This window comes from Peromyscus leucopus, chromosome 23 (assembly GCF_004664715.2).
Source record: "Peromyscus leucopus breed LL Stock chromosome 23, UCI_PerLeu_2.1, whole genome shotgun sequence".
Lineage (NCBI taxonomy): Eukaryota > Metazoa > Chordata > Mammalia > Rodentia > Cricetidae > Peromyscus > Peromyscus leucopus.
Window position 1 is genome coordinate 12,118,268 of NC_051082.1, and position 19,027 is coordinate 12,137,294.

Consider the following 19,027-nt stretch of genomic DNA (forward strand, 5'->3'; position numbering starts at 1 on the left):
ACCCGGGAACTCAGAGAAGGGGGCAGTGAGGTCAGCTCAACGTGGAGTGGGTGGTGCTAGGAGCTTTCCAGATAAGGAGACGTGGACATTGATTGTACAGGGGCACATGTGTGTATACTCTTGTGTGTGCATTCACGTGTGCGTGTGCGTGTGCCTGTGCCTGTGTGCATGCACACGTGTATATTTCTGCCTGTGGGGAAAGAATGCAGGGGCCAGAGGTCAACACTGGGTATCTCCCTCTAACATTCTCCACTGTATTTTTTGAGAGGGTTTCCTCCTGAACCCAGGGCTCTCCATCTCAGTTAGGCAGCTGGCTAGTGAGCCCCATGCTTGCTTGTCTCTGACCGCCCCCCCCCCCGACCCATCTCTGCTCTGGGGTTACAGTCATATCACAGCTGTGCGCCACCACACCGTGCATCTGACATTGACTCTGGGGGGATTTTGTGTAGTCAGGGACGTCCCAACGCTGTCTTTTCCTTCAGATGGTTGAACAACACATGAAAAGCACTGATTACATCTAGAAAAGTCAATTGAAAATGTACCAAACATACACACACTCAATGCATGCACCCACATGCACACACATGTACATGTGCTCACACAAAGACAAGTACACACACACACAGGAACATGCATGCTCCCACATGCACATGCGTACGCACGTGCGCGCGCGCGCGCACACACACACACACACACACACACACGCACGCACGTATACACGCACGCGCGCACACACACACACACACATGCACATTCATGCCCATGAATGTGCATGCACACACAAGCTAAATCATCAAACGCAGAGAAAACACAAAGGACAAACTTAATTTCACAGCTTCCTAGATTCAACACTCAAAGCAGAGGACCAGCTAGACTTCATCAAAAATCAAACCCCTAAAAATCAAGTGACACCATCCACAAAGAGAGCGAGTGAGCCACTGGGGGGCAGAAGCCATTTACAAATGGAATCTTCCATGTAAAGAACACCAGAAGCCCAAGGGCAACAGAGTCCTGTTTAAAACACGGGCCAAGGGCCAGACCAGACATTTCTGTGGAGTATCCAAGTGGGAAAAGCTGGGTGCCACTGACTTTTAGGGAAATGTCAATCAAACCTACAGCACCACTCTGAGATACAGACCCACACCCATGGGCCGGGGGTAGCTAGTACTTAAAAACCAACCCACAGCTGAGATCTTTAATCTTGTCACTTGGGAGACAGGCAGGCAGATCTCTGTGAGTCTGAGGTCAGCCTGGTCTATAGAGCAAGTTCTAGGCCGACCAGGGCTACACGGTGAGACCCTGCCTCAAAAATAAAAAGCGAGTGAACAGAAACCAGCACTGGGCTTAGTGTCTCAAGCTTGTAACCTTAGCACTTAAAGAAGCTGAGGCAGGAGGATCATTATGCACTCCAGTCCAGGCTAGCTACAGCAGGAAGCCTTGTTCCCAAAACCAACCAACCAACCCAGCAAACAAATACACCAGACAGCTAAACAAACCAGACAGTCACATGAGTTGACAAAGATATATAGAAACTGGAACCCTTGTGTATTATTGACAGAAAAGTAAAAGTAGTCTACACTACATAGGAAACAGGAAGATGATTTCTTTAAAAGGTTAAATATAGAACTGCCCAACATTGTGGCATTCTCTCTTGCAGGTATCTACTCCAAAGACTTGAATAGATATTTGTCGGAGATGTTCATAACAGCACAATTCACAACAGCTAGAGATAGCCTCATGCGCTGAGCACCTGGCCTCCAGCTGGTGGCACATTCTGGGAGGTGGTGAAACTTTAGGAGGTGGAGTCTCACTGGAGGACACTCCACTTCCTGTCCACTGCTGTGTGAACTGCTCGGCCACCTCCTCTCCTCTATGCCAGACTGAGACCTCTGAGGCTGTGAGCTAAATTCATCTTTCTTCCTTTTAGGTTACGTCCTTCATCCTGTCACAGGGACGAGGAAGCTAAAACCCACATTTTAGGATGTGAATACTGAGAAGCCAGGAATGGGGGTGCACGCCTGTAATCCCAGCACTCAGGGACTGGGGCTAAGACAGGAGAGTCATGAGTTCAAAGTCATCCTGGACTCATAATGAAATAACTCCTCTCTCTCCCTCTCTCTCTCTTTCCTCCCTCTCTCCCTTCCCCTCTCTCCCTCCTTCTCCCCCTCCCTCTGTCTGTACATGTTGGGGGTTTGAAACCAGAGATCACTGTGGATCCTGAACACTCAGCCACCACATTGCAACCTAGTCCCCCACTGTGAAAACAACAATGCTGTCCCAAGACTCAGACATAGGTTCATTAGAAACAAATGTTCCCAGCCTAACACTCTTTGCTTTCAAAGTCAAGTGGCCAAGACTCTTCCCTCCAGGCATTTCATAGTATAATCTACTAGTGGTCCCAAGAAGCGGGGCCCTGATAATGTACCTGTTAGTCAGTTATGTCCTGGCCACATTGTCCTGACCATTGACAATAACAGCAGAAGCCATGGGGGAAAGAAATTAGATGGATATTCACTTTGCTTAAAGCTAAGTGGCCTTTCTTCTCCTTTAGGGAGTCAAACAAAGCAAAAACTCATGTAGTTTTCATATCCATGTTGGGGCAAGAGGCTTGATCACAATTATAATATCTGGAGGTAGAATCTATGACTCCTTGACTATAGACCAGATTTAAGTGATGGCAACGAAACATCACATACAGTAGGTGCTCAATAAAGACAGCACATGCCCACCTCTCTCACCTGCTGGGCTCCGGCTGGTGTCTCCAGCACCCCCACCATGGCCATGGTCCCAGCCCTCAGAATCCCGAGCAGCTGTACTCATCCGTGCCTCAGAGGCCCTGCGCGTGGGAGGCCCATGGCTTCCTCGCCCGGGAGCAGAGGTGAGGTCGGGGCCTGCAAGGAAAGGCATGGCTTGAACAGAGAGAGGGAAGTGGTGGGGTGGGGTCCCGGAGTGGGAGACAGTTGGCCGAACCCACCTGGCTTCTGACCTGGGGCCCTCCTCTCCTCCATCTCACCTGGAAAGAAAGAGAAAGAGAAATAACGCAGAGTCCTGGCTTTCTGGCGTCTGGAGAGTTCTTACTTCAGAGCTCCACAAGGGGCCCGGCCTCTCTTCCTGAGAAAAGGTTTTGAAGCATTAAGTAAGCTTCCCTCCAGCCTCTCCCTCAAGCTTGCTCCAGATTTCCTTATCACATGTGAAAACATAAGCACAGACCAACCAAACAACGGCCAACTCTTCTGCCTAGACCAGCAGTTCTGTCCAACCTTTGACATCATAACAGGGCATCGTTGTCTGTGATTCTACAATCAAGCACCACACAGCCATGTTACAAAAAAAAAAAAAAAAAAAAAAGACTGAAAATTCTGCTTCTGTTCTAAATAAGTTTGCAGTTCTGTTTTGGGCTGCATTCATAGCTATCCTGGGCTGCGTGTGGCCTGTGGGCTGTGGGTTGGACACTCCCAGCAGAGGGAGGAATGGATGACCAAGAGGAAGCATGGTTGGTAGGACTGCACACCCCTCAGGGACACAGTGTCTTGTTGACAACTTGGTGGCTCTACAAGAAGAAGAAATGGCTCAAGTCACTCCATAAAGAAAACCTTTGGCACCAGGCACCATGACTCTGAGAAGTCATCCTACAAGAGAGCGGGTCGGGGGCTGAGATTTGAGCCCTGTGTCTCTAGCTCACTTTTGAGAAATGATGCCCAGCATTACTGCTCAAGTTGGGTCTTGCCATCCAGTGTTAATTGGGATTATTACAAGGGCTTTGTCTAGCCAGTCCAAGTGGTGCTATCCAATGAAAATGTGATTTTTATGGAGTCATTTTTCTTCCTACTTGCCTCTCTCTCTTTTAATGATCACATTAATTATTAACAACCATACTCAGATAACAGCTATGATATTAATAGTGCTGGTAATTTTCTTTTGCTAATTTCATTTCTATTCATCTTTCACTTTTAATTAGTCCAGTTTCAGAATTGTTTACAGTCGATAGAAGAAACACAAGTGAAAATCAGGCATGGTGTCACACACCTATAATCCCAGCACTAGGGAGGTAGAGGCAGGAGATTCAGGTTCAAGGTCACCAAATCCTAGGATAAAGGGGAGTTCCAGAGTATCCTTCCCAAGAATAAAAAGAAAAAGGAAGGGAAGAAAGCGAAAGAGGAGGGGGAGGAGGAGACAGAGAAGAGGAGGAGAGGGAGAAGAAAAAGGAGGAGGGAGGGGAAGAAAGAAAAGAAGGGAGAGAGAAAAGGAGGAAACACAAGAAAACCAGGAAATCCTCTTTAGCAGGCCCAAGTTCCCCAGGTTCCATGGTATATTCAGGTGAGTGGGGGCCTCTCCCAATTCCTAATTTTAATTTCTTTTGTGCTTTTCAATTTCCCACTAAGGAAGACAGCAAAGCCATTTGGCAAGCTGGTTTTTCTAGAAAGTTCCCTGTGATAACCTCCCAAACAAGGTTCATGGTAAACTGTGAAGGGGCTAAGGAGTCCTAGACAAGAGGCCAGAAGCTGAGGGGCAACAAGTACTTTCCTAGGACATCTCCAGGTAGACCAGTAGGCCGGGACCTGTCCAAGGTTCTGGAAGGGGTTGGCTTTGTCCTACCTCGAGCTGGAGCCCGGGCTGTAGGCTGCTCCTGGGCGGCAGGCTCACCAGCCGGCTGCTGAGGCTTGGTCTTCTTTATAGGCATGGGCTGTGGAAGGACCTGTTTGGGGAAACCCTTGAAGAACCATGCTCCTGAGCGCTTCCAGACCTGGGAAGGGAGGAAGGCAGGTATGGGAGACATGGCAGCCAACTGCCAGGTTTTTTTTTTTTTTTTTTTTTTGTTTGTTTGTTTGTTTATCTTTGTTCCCACAGCTCATGGCCATGACAGTGGCCATATACATCTGTTCCACTCATCAGCCTTACAAACCTGATGGCCATTTTACTGATAAAGTTGAATGTTTGCCATGTCAAAAATCAATCCAATAACTCACAGCCAGAGAGAGAAAGAGGGAGGGCTCAATGCCAACTTGTAACTATGGCCTTGCACTTGATGTAAGTAATATGGGATGTACCTGTAAGCCCCAATACTTGGAGACAGGATGATCAGGAATTCAAGCTTGAGGTCAGCCTCAAGAGCTACATGAGACCTTGCCTCAAAAAAGACAAAACAGATTATCTACTCCCTGACAACTTCTTCAAGACCCCAGGCCTTTATCATGACTTCAGGTTAGACAAGATGATATGGGGACAACTGGAAGATCCTCACATTCCCATCTTGCTATAGCCCTACAGGGTTATCCAGTGTGGCACATAATAACGGGGTTTCCATGACTTGGGTCTTCTGGCTTACAAGGTCCAGGAGAACACCAGAGGAGTGTGCAGATGTCGAGAGGGGAGTCATGGTATCTATCCCCTTGGTTCCCTCCCTGCTGTTGGGTGGTGATGACCCCCTGCTCCCTCTACCTATCTTCCTGGCTACTGTGGCCTCCTTCCTCTTTCAATTCAGACCAGGGGGTAGCTTTAGAGCCCTGCCATCACTCATATTGGAGGTTCCCCCCTCTACTTCTGGTGTCTCCCACTCTGCTATAAATAGCACCTTCATCAAACCTTCCCTGTGTGTCCTGCTGTCCTGAGGCTGAAGGGAGAGAACATGACCATGGTGACAATGTCTCCAAGGCAAGAATCTACAACAGCGGGTGAATGGTAAAGAAACCAGAATGATTGGGGATAAGGTCAATAACACAAAGCAGGTGTGGGCAAGAGAAGGATTCTAGAGGAAAATGGACAGAAAAAAGGGAAGAAGTATGGGGAGGTAGAGGATGAGGTAGGAAGAGGAGAAGGAAGCAGAAGTGAAGAGATGAAATATCATGGAGGAAGCGGGAGGGTGAGGAACAGAAAACGGGGAGATGAGAAAGGCAGTGGGCAAGAACAGAAAAGCTGAGGGGAGTTCTGCAGAGATGACCCAGTGGTGCAGGGCAAGCAGGAGGACCTGACCTCAGATCTCTAAGCACCCACATCAAATCTGGGCAGTGTGTACCTGTCACTCCAGTGCTGGGGGGTAGAAACAGGGAGATCCCAGGGGCCCACAGGCCAGCCAGCCTAGCTGAAGCCATGAGTTCCAGGCTCAGTGAGACCCTGACTCAAAAAGCAGGACAGAGACCATAATGACAGACATCTGATGTTGACCTCTGGCTGCCATAGGTTCATATCTGGGGGAGCACACCATCACACACGTGCATATACTTATGCCACGGAGAGAGAGAGAGACTTGGGAGGAGGGAGACTCAGAAAGTGAGGGCAGGGATGGGGAGGGGAAAATCGGAGGGTGGTGATAAAGAGGCAAAGGGAAGAGAGGAGGAAGGAAAAGACCACAGTGGCCCAGGAAGAGACTTTGCTGATTCACCAGCCATTCATTCCTGCTAGGTTTTTAGACAGGGTCTCATGGGTCCACTATGAGCCTGAGGCTGACCTTGAACTCCTGATCCTCCTGCTCCCGCCTCCCCAGTTCTAGGATGACAGGTGTGTACCACCACGCCCAGTTCAGGCCATGCTGGAGATCTGTGTCTTGTCATGTGTATTAAGCAAACACTCTGAACCACATCCCCAACTCTCAGCTGGTTCCTTTCCTATCAAACCCTGAAGACACAAGAGCCAGGGCAAGCCCCAAGCCTCCAAGTGCCACCACCCACAGCCTCTCCACCCGCCCCCCCCTCCAGGCACAGGCCTGGCCACTCACCTCCCTCTGCTCAAGGCAGATCTTACAGAGCCATACTGGATGCAGGCGGTTATTGGAGGTCTCAACGCCACACTTGGTGCAGACATTCTGTGGAAAAAAACACAGCCAGAGCACACACAGGTGAAGCATGCTTTGAGCTGTTGGGGGACTATGGACAAGCAAGAGGGGCATAGGGGTGGCAATGGAGTTCAAGATCTCTTGGGGATCCAAAGAACTAGAACCCTTTATCACTTCCTCCCGAGAGCAAGGCCAGTAGGAATAAGGTTTCACTTTGGATCTTGCTGCCAATGGCAAGAGCTGGATTCTTTCCCAAGATTGGAGGGGAGGTCTCTCAAAGAATCCATCCTGTGGGTCCTGGGTTCTCACCCACCACATAGACAAGGCCACTGGCATGATTTTTAAGAAAAGCCAGTGTATTCATTGTGTTTATTGCTTCTTTCTTTTCCCAGAAGACTTGAGACAGTTTTAGCCATGACTACATGTCCACCCATTCCAGAAGACAATGGCTGAATAATAACCAGACAACTCAAAGGGACACTGTACTCTGGGGTGAGCTTCCCATTGGCTGAGGATGAACAGGAAAACCCACAGGTGCATAAAATTGCAGTCTATCAAGGTAACTGTTATAATGCATCATCTTTCACATGAACTCTCCCCAACACTGTATTTGTCTTGTTCAAGACAGGTTTTTTCGGTATAACCCTGGCTGTCCTGGAACTCACTCTGTAGACCAGGCTGGCCTTCAACCCTCAGAGATCCACCTGCCTCTGCCTCCTGAATGCTGGGACTAAAGGTGTACGCCGCCACCGCCCAGCTAGCTCAATACTATACTCTATAGGCTGCTTGGATCACAGGGCGGGATACCCAGTGGCATGATGGGTATCTGTAGCTGAGTGGATCACTGAATCCCCTTGAATGGAATCAGGTGGGCCAAAGACAGTGGCATCTCTGTTCTGGAAGGGTTGGGTGCTCATAGTTCAGGGGAGCAGGACAAGAGCTTAGGGAGGGGGAGACTTCTCTGCTTGGAGGAATGCTCTTAAAGTCCAAGGAGTCCATGTTGGCTGGAGAGAGGCTTTTTAAGTCTTTCTTTTAAAAGAAAAAAAAATTTTTTTACTGGTGTGTACTTTTGAGTTTGTGTTACCAAAAGAGAACTCTGTGGTGTTCTCTTTTTCTACATTGCCAGGGTTTCAGGATTGAATTCAGGTCACTAGGCATGTACGACAGGTGTCTTTACCTGCTGAGCCTCTTGCCTGCCTTTGTTATCTAAGTCTCTTGTGGCTTGACGCATGTTAAGGGAACATGCACGCATGTGTGAGCTCATGCATGTACACATACATACACATGTACACACACACAGCATACTCTTCAGACCACACACCTAACTTACTAACTAACCCACAGCCAGGATCCTCATGCCCCAGACTCCTGAGTTCATCTTGCATCCATCTCAGCTCTAAGGTGACATAAAGGCCTTCCCTGTAAGGAACCAGGACCCAGATGACCTTAAGAGACCAAGAATCCTGCAGAATTCACATCCTACCATGGCCCTTCAGAAGCCAAGCTCCATCCTTCAGACCCCAGATCCACAGTCTAACTCCCCCCGCCCCAATCCATCTGCCCCATGCACGTGTCCAACAGGAAAGGAAGGGAGCATGATGCTGGTACCTTCTTACAGTCTTCACACACGACACAGGCAGAGCCCAGCATGCCCAGCTGCTCTCCGCACAGAATGCAGCGGTTCACACCATCCCCGGCCACATTCTTCCTCATGTTCTCCAGACGGTCCACCAGGCGCCTGAAGCAGAGAGACAGGACAGTTAGGGCCCCCAGGACCTGGTGCTCCCTGTGTGTCCCAAGAAGAGTGAGGCCCTCTATCTCTGAGTCTATGTTCTTGAAGATCTGACGGCGGCTACGTCCCTTTCAGAATGTCTGAGCCCACTCCAAGTCCGGACCCCTCAGTGTCCATCTGTGTTAACGGCTTCAGGTTCAGGCCTTTCCTAACTCACAAGGCCTCTTCCAGGGAGCCGCCATCAGAGTTCTGAGTCGGCTCGCTAAACGTGACACACCTGCACTCGGCCATCATCGCAGGCATCTGGAACAAATGCTTTCAAACTAAGCAGACTGCAGGCACCTGCCAAAATGCAGATTCAGAAACATGGGTCTGAGGCAGAACTTTCTAGAAAGCTCAGAAGCAGTGCCACTTAATGCTGCTGGCCCAGGCTCCGGCCCGATAATGAAGCAATGGGTGTGAACACTGACCCTGCAGGCACCCGGGAGGGTCTTTGGTGTATGGATTTTCAGACATACCATCTACCAGTTTTAAAGTCCTCTTTACTGCTCCAGCTGGGTGAGATGGTTCCCATCTATAATCCCAGCACCTGGGAAGTAGAGGCAGGGGGATTGCTTTGAGTCCCAGGTCGGGTTGTATGCCAAGATTATAAGAGTGAGAGCCTGTCTCAAACAAAATGAAAGCAATGTCGAACCAACACACACAACCAAAAGGCTTGTTGTCTTTTTCTAGATACAGGAGCCGGGGGGCACTGGAACTTGGCCATTCCACCATGAACAGTGGGTGACAGAGCCCTTGAAAGGACCTGGGAACCACAGCCTCCAGAGGGCCGCCTGGCAGCCCTGCACACAGCCATCAAACGAGGACTCTGCCCAAGAGCCCTCTGGCACCTAAAAATCATGTTCTGGTGCTACCCCCTTGAGTCCCTCCAAGGGAGAAGCAAAGAGCTTCCACTGTGACCCAGGCTACACCTTCACTACCAGGAGGTGGCAGTGCAGAGCTCAGGCTCCCTCGTGCCCAGCAGCAGCAGCAGCAGCAGCAGCCACCTCTCCCCAGAAACTATTCCTATGGACCCACAGAGGCAGTAACTGAAGCCCAGCAGCAGCCTGCGGTCCCAGAATACCCGAGGTGGCGGGAGCTGCCCCTGAGGAGCACTTGCCCTGTGATGGGCATCGAGGTCAACACTCCGTATCAGTTTACTGAGCAAACCTTCCAACCTCCCCAGGAACTCAGGATTCCCATGATCCCTGACTTAAGAAATTTTTTTCCCTTCACCATGGTATTAAAGAGACTCAGTATAAAACCATCCTGGGGGGGGGGGCATGGCTCAGTTGGTAGAGTGTTTGTCTATCATACACCAAGCCCTGGGTTCTATTCCCGGGACACATAAATCAGGAGTGGTGGCACATGCCTATAATCTCAACACTTGGGAAGTTCAAGGTCATCCGGAGCTACATAGTGAATTTGAGGCTAGCCTGGGCTACATGAAACCCTGTCTCAAAGAAAATAAATAAATAAATAAATAAATAAATAAATAAATAGACAAAAACTCCCCATAATTTTTATCTCCTTCTAGAAGATAGAAACTCCCTGGTGTGTGCTCCTCTTTCATGATGGTGTGCAGCCGCAGTGGACCTGGCTTTCTGCCAGCCCCACGATCATGAGAGAAAAATGACTGCTTTGGACTGTGCACTGGGCCACTCACACAGGGAAGTCACATGCATTTCCTACCTGATGTTTACCACCACCCAGCACCCTGTGAGGATCCTCTGCACTCCTGTACCCATTTATTCAATTCAGAAAACTGAGGCTAAGTTGTTACTGGGGCCACTGAGTCAAAAGGCAGTGATAGCTGAGATCAAGACTCAGACAATCTGTCCCAGGCCCCGTCCCTTACTGCCACACACAGAGCAATATGCCAAGCAGTGCTGGGAACCACTCAAACAGCCGAAACTCACCCTTACCTGTTCCCATGCCTTTCCCACACCAATGACCCCGTCTGTCACTGGTAAGGCCTGAGATGCACACAATGACCTCAGCTGTTTCTGTGTCCTAGATGCAATTCGAGCATCTAGGAGGCTGAGGCAGGAGGATCATGAGTGTGAGAACAGCCTGGGCTACTTAGCGAGTCCCAGGTCAGCCTGATCCATAGGGCTATTCCATGTACCTCCCCCACCAAAGAAACCAACAACAACAACATCAATACCAGGCGCTGGGGAAATAGTGCAGGTGATGGGGAGCTTACCTTGCCAGCATGAGAACCTGAGCTTAATCTCTAGAAATCTAAGTTTAAAAAAAAAATGCTGGGTATGGGGGTGCTCATGGGTAACCACAGCAGGGAAATGGGAGACCCCTGGGGCTCACTGGCCAGCCAGTCCAGCCTATTTGGAGAGCTCCGGGCCAGTGAGTCCCTGCCTGGATAACAAAGTGGACAACTCCTGGGGAATCATAACCAATTGTCCTCGGGCCTCTACACAGATGCAATGTGCACCTGCACATGAACAGGGAGACAGAAGAGGAGGAGGAGGAGGAGGAGGAGGAGGAGGAGGAGAGAGAGAGAGACCACCCAACAAACAACCCCCTTTGCGTAGCATCCTGATGTTGGGGATTTCAGCCCCGCTCTGCTCTCTACAGTCCAGTTTCATGCAAAAAATAGTTGGCCAAATGGTGCCTCTTGGTGCCCTGGGGGTTCTGCAGAATCAGCTGAGGTGGGGTTAGCAGGAGCTTCTGAGAGCCCTGCACCCCATCTCCTCTGAGCCAGCCTGCATTCATCTCTGTTAGTTGGGGCTGCTGGATGGGGTCATCTTTGGTAATTTTGGACTCAAAAACCTTCCAAAGTAGTCTGGAAGAGGTGAGCCAGCGTGGCTCTCTATGCAGTCGGACTGTACAGTGTGAGGACGTGAGGACCGCTGTTGGGGAAGAGGCGGGAATGCACGGGTGACATTCTTCTTGTCAAGACTTCCTCTTCCACTGCTCTGGCTGGAAAATTTGAGCTCACGTGTGCCTCAGTCCCTTTTCACCGTTTGTGATGAGACAGCCGACAGAAGCATCTTAGAGGGAGGCATGCTCATTTGGCTCACGGTTTCAGAGACTCTCAGTCCATCATGGTGAGAAAAGGGAAGAGTTATTTGATCCACGGCAGTGGGAGTGTGTGGAAGAGGCAGAGTGCACTAGGGACCAGGGGTGGGTATGATCTCCAAGGCTGGCCCCTATGACCCTCTTCCTCCATCAAAGTCCTATCTTGGGAAGTTCCACAGCCTCCCCCAAAGAGCTCCCCCATCTGGGGAGCAGATACTCAACACAGGAACCTGGCTGAGGGAGCATTTCAGATTTAAGCAATAGAATCAGTCTATCATAGGGGCCCTTGCCACAGAGAGGGTAAGAGGTTTGCAAAGGTCACACAGTTATGGCCAATCTGCAATAATGTGCTTCACTGGGGAACATTTTAAAGGAGTTTTCTGCTTTTCTGCCTCTTCTTGAACAACAAGGGCATAGATTGCCCCCACACACACCTTGCAAGCCCACATTCTAACTGCCCTGCCTGAATGCCTGGTCCTTCCAGCACCCCACTTGCAGGCCTGTGACTTCATATGCCCAAGGCAGGTCTCCTGAGCATGCATTAGAGGCTTTACAAGTCCTACAGACTGAATGAAGGCTGTGTCCTGATGTCCCCAGCCCTTGTCATAGTGGTTAGGAGAGGAGTGTGAGGTGGCAGGTGACCTTTCTTCTTGGCCCAGATCTCAGGATATGAGCAAGGCATCTCATATCCACCTGCATGGACACTCTCCCCCTCAACCCCAAATGTGGCCTACTTAGAAGGCCCCTAGAGCCAGAGACTTTAAATCCAAAGATAAGATTTTGCAAGGGGGGTAGGTTAAAACCGTGCCACCATGTGTGACCAGCAGGCTTACAGCCTGGTGACAAAGCACTCTGTTCTTTCATGCCAGAACTATTTGTTTCCCCAGGTCTCAGGAGAGCTTGGGGGCACACTGGGACCCTTCACTGCCTGTCAATCACCCAGCTTTGTGACGAAGCTCTTGTGATCAGGTTCCAGCTCCATCATGGTGACCAGTCCAGCTAAGCCTGGACATCCAGGTTCAATCATGTAGTCTTGAGCAAATGTTCCCCAAACCCATGACCCATCTTGATCCTCCAGGGAGCACATTTAATGCTTGGAAGGTGGGTCTCAGAGCTCAGAGCAAGACTCGGGAACCCACATTCTTTTAAAGGAGTTCTCTATGTAGTCTGTACTGCCTGAATGCTTGGCCATGACGGCACTAATTTTTTTTTTCTTTTTCTGGTTCTGAGAATGGAACCTAGGGCCTCATGTGTGCGAGGCTGATGCTCCACTCCTGAGCCACGCACAGACGGGCTCCAGTTCCACCCCCCTGCCAAATGCTGCTTCAGAAGAGGTGAGGGGAAAACCTCATGTGAACCCTCGCCTCAATCTGCTAAGTGGGAACAGAGCCCCAAGCCAGAGTGCAGAATCTGTTAGGCTGTGAACGTGAGGCTGGAGGTGTTATGTCTGAATACCTTTGCTGTGCACATCAAAGAAGAAACAAAAGCAAAATCAAAACACTGGCAGCAACCATTGTCCCCATGGCTTCTCCTCTACATTTTAACTCCTCGTGGGGAACATACGTCACCTTTCATTAGACAAGAAAAGGACATTTCCCAACTCGAGGTATGCAGGCAAAATGCTAAAGGGTGTGAGTGGGAATCCTTCCTCTTAGCTGGTTGATGGCTGTGTTGGTATTTTCTTAATTGCAACTGATTATTCAGCTCAAGGTGAGCAGAAATCACAGATCCTTCATTCAAAAAACAAAACAAAACAAAAAAACCCAAAACAACAAAACAAAACAAAAACTATACAAACAGCCCCATAGAGTCTTGAAGGGACTTGCAAACTTGCCTGCGTAATCTCCCAAGCCGGGCCTCCATTGTCTGCTTCTCTTTCAGCATTTTTTATGTCCAAACTCCCACAGTGGCTCACTAAGCTCTGAGCACTCAGTAGCTTTGCCAGTCCCGCCAAGCTCCAAAATCATCCCATGATCCTCCCAAGACCACATGGTCAGGTTTATCACCTGACCCATTCTCTGGTACCAATTCCTTTTTTTTTGTTGTTGTTGTTTTGTTGGGTTTTTTTTGTTTTGTTTTGTTTTGTTTTTTGAGACAGGGTTTCTCTGTGTAGTTTTGGTGCCTTTCCTGGATCTCGCTCTGTAGCCCAGGCTAGCCTTGAACTCACAGAGATCCGCCTGGCTCTGCCTCCCGAGTGCTGGGATTAAAGGCGTGTGCCACTGCCGCCCGGCTCTGGTACCAATTTCTGTCCGAGCTAATTTTCTATTGCTCTAATAAAAACCACGACCAAAAGCAACTGGGGGGGGGGAGGGCTTATTTGGCTTACAACTTACAGTCCATCACTGAGGGAAGTCAGGATAGGGACCTGGAGGTGGAAACTGAAGCAGAGACCATGGAGGAGCACTGTTTACTGGCTTGCCCCTTGGGTTCATAGTCAACCACCTTTCTTATTCTTCTTCCCAGCATCATCCCTTCCCAGCATCATCCACCTATGGGGTGGCACCAGCCACAGTGGGATGGGCCCTCCCCCATCAATCATCAATCAAGAAAATGCCTCCATAGACTTACCTAAAAGCCAATTTGATGGAGGCATTTCCTCAACTGAGATTCTCTCTTCCCAGGTGACTCTGGCTTGTGTCAAGTTGACAAAAAAAAAAAAAAAAAAAAAAAAAAAACTAGCCATCCCAGTGACCTTGAATGACCTTGGCTCTCCTGGTACCCTCTGCTTAGCTCCTGCTCTAATGGGGTCATGTAAGCCATTTCTCAAACCTCCTAATGGGGGCAGCACTCAGAGACCCGAGGTCCTAGAGTCCAAACACCCAGATGTCCCTTCTGGTCCTTGGTGCTGAGATGGTCCCTGAGGGAGCCTGGTTTTATGGCTGTCTCCCTTCCACTCTTCCTCTGCTCAGGCAATTAGCTGGCCACTCTAAGTAGCTGTCACTCTCTAGTTAGGTCTTTACATGCCCAATTAACTTTATGACGCCCAGTGCCAACCAGGACACATCCATCACCAGGCGGGTGCTTCAGGGGACCGCTGACTACGCAGAGGACTGGAGTAGGCACCTCCCATTCCCCAGGATGTCCTTAGGAACACCGGAAGGGCCATATCCCTCATCCTTCCTTTCTGGATGGCAACGTATGACCTCTCAAGATGGTGGGAAGTAGATTGCCACTGGCCAGATGTTGCCACTCCAATTCAGGAAGGTGAGCGTGGTAGCAAACACTGTAACCTGCTGCATACCCCAAACTGTGAGGTAAGGGGCAGTTAGGATGCAAGCATGGGTACCAGTTTTGGCTCTGCATCTGCCACTTCCCAGCTCGGTGATGCCAGGTGAGTAACTTAGCCATTCTGAGCCGCAGCTTCTTGCCCTGTAACCCAGGGAGAACCAAGCCCTGCGCTCTGAGAATGTTATGGAGGTGAAATTGTGCGTAACATGCCTGGGTCGTGGTGACCTTCACTGATGACTGCTGACCTTTATACTCTGTGTACTCTCTGGTTGTCCCATGTGTCTCTGTGACCAGGCTGCTATCATCTGCTTGGGAACCCGTCCCCCTGTTTTGTAATGCAATGAGCATGGGGCTCAAGGCCTGTTCTAGACACACATCACATAGGACAGTGGTTCTCACCCTCCCTAATGCTGCGGCCCTTTAATACCGTTCCTCAGGTTGTGGTGACCACCAATAATAAAATTATTTTATTGCTCCTTCATAACTGTAATTTTGCTACTGTTTTTGAACCATCCGATATGCAGGATATCTGATAAGTGGCACCTGTGTGAGTCAGTCAATCCCCAAAGGGGTCGAGACCCACAGGTTGAGAACCACTGGTATAGGCCTCCCCACACCCTGGCACAAGAAGGACAGGATGATCAGCGTCTACATGCAGGAACACACCTTCACACACAACCATGGTGCTTTGCAAGGCTCCTGAGAGGACCCATTTCCAACCTGCCCTGCAGAGACCAGTAACTGTGTTTGTGAAATCTCAGGCTCCCATGGAAGTCCAAGCTGGCCTCTGCAACACCATCACCACTACCCGGGCTGCCGGTGAGCATGGCTGTGGCTCCTGAGATGCGGAGGAGACAGACGACTTTCTGCGGCCGATGCGAACCAACATGACGGAAGCTGCCCAGCTAACCTAGGTTCAGTGGTTCGTGCACTGGTCCCTGAACCAGCATGGAAAATGGCTGAACTATGTGGTCCCGCCAAGGAGCAGGTGGGGCCAGATCAGCTGCTGCATTACCTCACAACGATTCTCAGCACAGACAGTAGGTGCCATATTGACTGTCTATCTCTGTGTCCCACATCCTCTCTCTCTCTCTGCCCCATCAATTCTTAAATCCCTCTGCTCACTCTTTGCCTCCCCCAATGGCCAAGCAGGGGGGATATTATCAAGGCTCTTACGGAGCTTCGGGGCTGTAGTATTGTCAGAAGCAGGAACGGGCCCATCTGCCAGGAGCAGGAGGTGGCTGCTCTGGTGGAGGCCAGCCCCGGGCTCCCAGGCAGGGCTCTCCGAACCTGTCCTCAAATAACCGAGCTGCCCCCACGCACAGCTGGCATTCAGGGTCTGTGCCTGGCAGACTCGTCAATCAATTCTCCCACCCCGAGCAGCCACAGTTCCCATCTCACCCTGGGGCATTTAGTGTGCCAGGTGCTGTGCTAAGTACTCCCCACCATGTTTCTCTTGATCAGTGAGCACCTGTGAGAGCACTTCTATTATCACCCCTGCTTTACAGATGGGGACACTGAGGCACGAAGAGGGCAGTCGCTCACAAGTGGCACCGGCGGTGGCGGTGGCGGCGGCGGCGGCTCTAACTGCCTGGACTTTGGACAAGGGAAGGTTCTGTGTCATTCAGCGCTTAGGGTCGGGACTCAGCCGAGGCTGCTCCAACTGTTTCCCCGTCATGATAAACGGAACTGAGAGAAAGTGGCGAAGCCCTGCGAGACAGAACCGATCGAGCTGACGGATATCCGAGACACCTGTGAATGCCTGTCTCTCCGAATCCCTCCCCCCACCACCACCACCATCTGTCAACTGTCCTCGACACTTGCACCCCCCAGAGGCAGAAGGGTGTGAAAGATGTTGAAGTTCAAAGTCCCATGTGGCCACCGGAAGGCTGTGCGCACCTGGGCGCACGGCTTCAGATTCCTCAGCTGCTAGGCAGCAATAAGCCTTTCTCTTCCCTGAGGATGTTACATGGGTGAGAAGAAGTGCTCAGCATCTGAGAGTTCCCAGCACAGGGTGCAAGAAATACTTCTCTGTGGAACGGCAAAATCGGGCTACGGCGGTGGGCTAGCCTGGGCTCCTGTTCCTAGTTCCATCACCTACCTGTGTGGCTCTGGGCAGGTGGCTTAACCTCTCTGTGGTTCTGTTCTCTCATCCATAACATGGTGATGGCAGTGTGTTCTGTTGCACTGGGCCACTGCTGAGACAGTGACCGCCCAGCTTGGGGCTGGAAGCAGGGGGCAGACATTGGATGACTTTAGTCCAGTGTTCTCTTCCATCCTCCCCCCGAAAGGTTGCCTATGATGACCTCAGAATCCTTGGCCCATTCCCTCTGTCCATGAACCACCAGCAGAGGGACAGGGGACCGGGCCGGGGATGACTTTGCCCCCAGAGGATACTGCTCAGTGCTAGAGACTTTTGTTTGTTGGTGTTGGTATTGCAGCTGGTGGTGTCTCCAACAAGCAGCTGATAGGTAGAATCCAGAGATGCTGTTTAACCATCGTGCGATGCGCAGCCCTCAATATGAAGAATTCCCCCAGGCCCACGTGCAGGTGAGTATCGAGGCTGAAAAGCCTGGGTAAGAGGGACTTGGGAGAGGGGGACTGGACTTCCCACTTGACAGATGAGTTGTGGGATGTCTCAAGGCTAAAGAGCCTCAGTGAAAGACTTAGTCAAATTTGCAGCTCCCCTCCACACACACACACACACCATTCATGCCGTGTGAGGATTTACAGTCCCTTGATGGCAGACACTGGGGGCCGTTAGGGAATTTTTTAAAACTGTCGTTTGCTTCGGTACCAACAGGTTCCACAGAGCTTCAAGGATGGAGTGTGTATGCGTGCGTGCGTGCGTGCGTGCGTGCGTGCGTGCGTGCGTGTGTGTGTGTGTGTGTGTGTGTGTGTGTGCTCCTGCACGCAGCCGTGTGTGGAGGTCAGAGGTCAATGTTTACCTTCATTGCCCTCCATCTCACTTTTTTGAGACCAAGTCTCTCACGGACCCCGGCTGTTGCTCATCGATTTCGCTAGCCTGGCCAGCCAATGAGGTCCCGGCATCAGCTTGTCTCCACCCACTGCCCCTAGCTCCTGCTGGCTTTTATATGGAGGCTGGGATCCGAACTCAGGACCTCGTGTTTGCTTGGCAGCTGCCACTTTCCTAACTGAGCCAGTTTTTTTTTCCCCTCCTCCAAGATAAAATCTCACTACGAGCCCAGGCTGACCTTGAACTTGACATCCTCCTGCCTCAGCCTCCTGGGTGCTAGGATTACAGGCATGTACCACTCAATATGGCTAAGGCTGAAAACACTTACCTAACACCTGGGGAAACTGAGGCAGTACTTAGCTTTTAACATGGGGAGGTTACAGAGTACTATTAAACCTGATAAAAATCAATGGCTGTTGGCTTCTTGTGAAAAAATGAACACATCTATAACTATGTCCAGAATGTTGGGTGTCCCGACCCTGACTCACACCCCTCCCCGGAAAGGCCAGGGCTCCAGACTAAAGGAGGAAGGGGCTGGTGTAGAAGGGGACAGATCGACCTGGCTGTCGGTGTCCTTGCCCAGCCATGGGAATGACACCTGCCTAAGGACAAACACTGTGGAAAAATTCCGTGTCAAACCGTTGGGAGGGGGTAGTGAACCCCAACGGGGACGTGTCAGGGACACAGTGGGTTCTGCCACAACAGGTCTTTCTTCATCTCTCTGGCTTCTTCCTCCATCATCAAGTTGGGATGCCAAGGTTAATGACAACTCTAATGACTTTTCTTTGAGCCCGTCTGTTTCTGGATGCTGACCTCGAACAGAGCCACCCAGCTGCCGCCTCTTTGCAGGCAGGATACGTGCAAATGCCTTGGAGGAGATCCAGACCCAAGGAAGCACAATGGGGACACGGAAGGGCAGCCTCATGGACAGAGACGCTGTCACGTAGACGGAGTGGGGGTGCGGACGACTTTTCTAGGCAAACGGTTTATTCCGGACTTAGCGCGTTCTGAAAGTCCAGTGACAATCAGCGTGTCTTTCTGACTCAGCCAGAGCCCTTTCCCACTCAGAGGCAGCCCCCAGCAGCCACGTTTCCATGGAGATGTGGCATGGCTGTGTTTGCTAACACATAGGGTGAGAGGTTTTTTTTTTTCCTGAGGCTGTATGTCTGATGCAGATCCCCTGGGACAGCTCTGCAGCCTCCCCTTAAGTCCCCCTGTGTGCACAGCTCAGGGAGAAAGAGGG

General features: G+C 50.6%; 1 protein-coding gene across 2 annotated transcripts in view; it reads right to left on the bottom strand.

Annotated features, from left to right (window-relative positions):
• Rph3a (rabphilin 3A) overlaps positions 1-19,027 on the bottom strand; it is a 78,717-nt gene that overhangs the window by 16,565 nt on the left and 43,125 nt on the right. The window contains exons 6-10 of one of the 2 annotated variants that reach the window (XM_028855640.2): positions 8,378-8,507; positions 6,713-6,799; positions 4,597-4,744; positions 2,975-3,013; positions 2,730-2,891 (exon numbers count right to left, since the gene is read on the bottom strand). In XM_028855640.2, coding sequence (XP_028711473.1) covers positions 2,730-2,891; positions 2,975-3,013; positions 4,597-4,744; positions 6,713-6,799; positions 8,378-8,507 — 566 coding nt within the window. The remainder of the gene's footprint in view (positions 1-2,729; positions 2,892-2,974; positions 3,014-4,596; positions 4,745-6,712; positions 6,800-8,377; positions 8,508-19,027) is intronic. The other variant, XM_028855641.2, reaches the window with a different exon arrangement.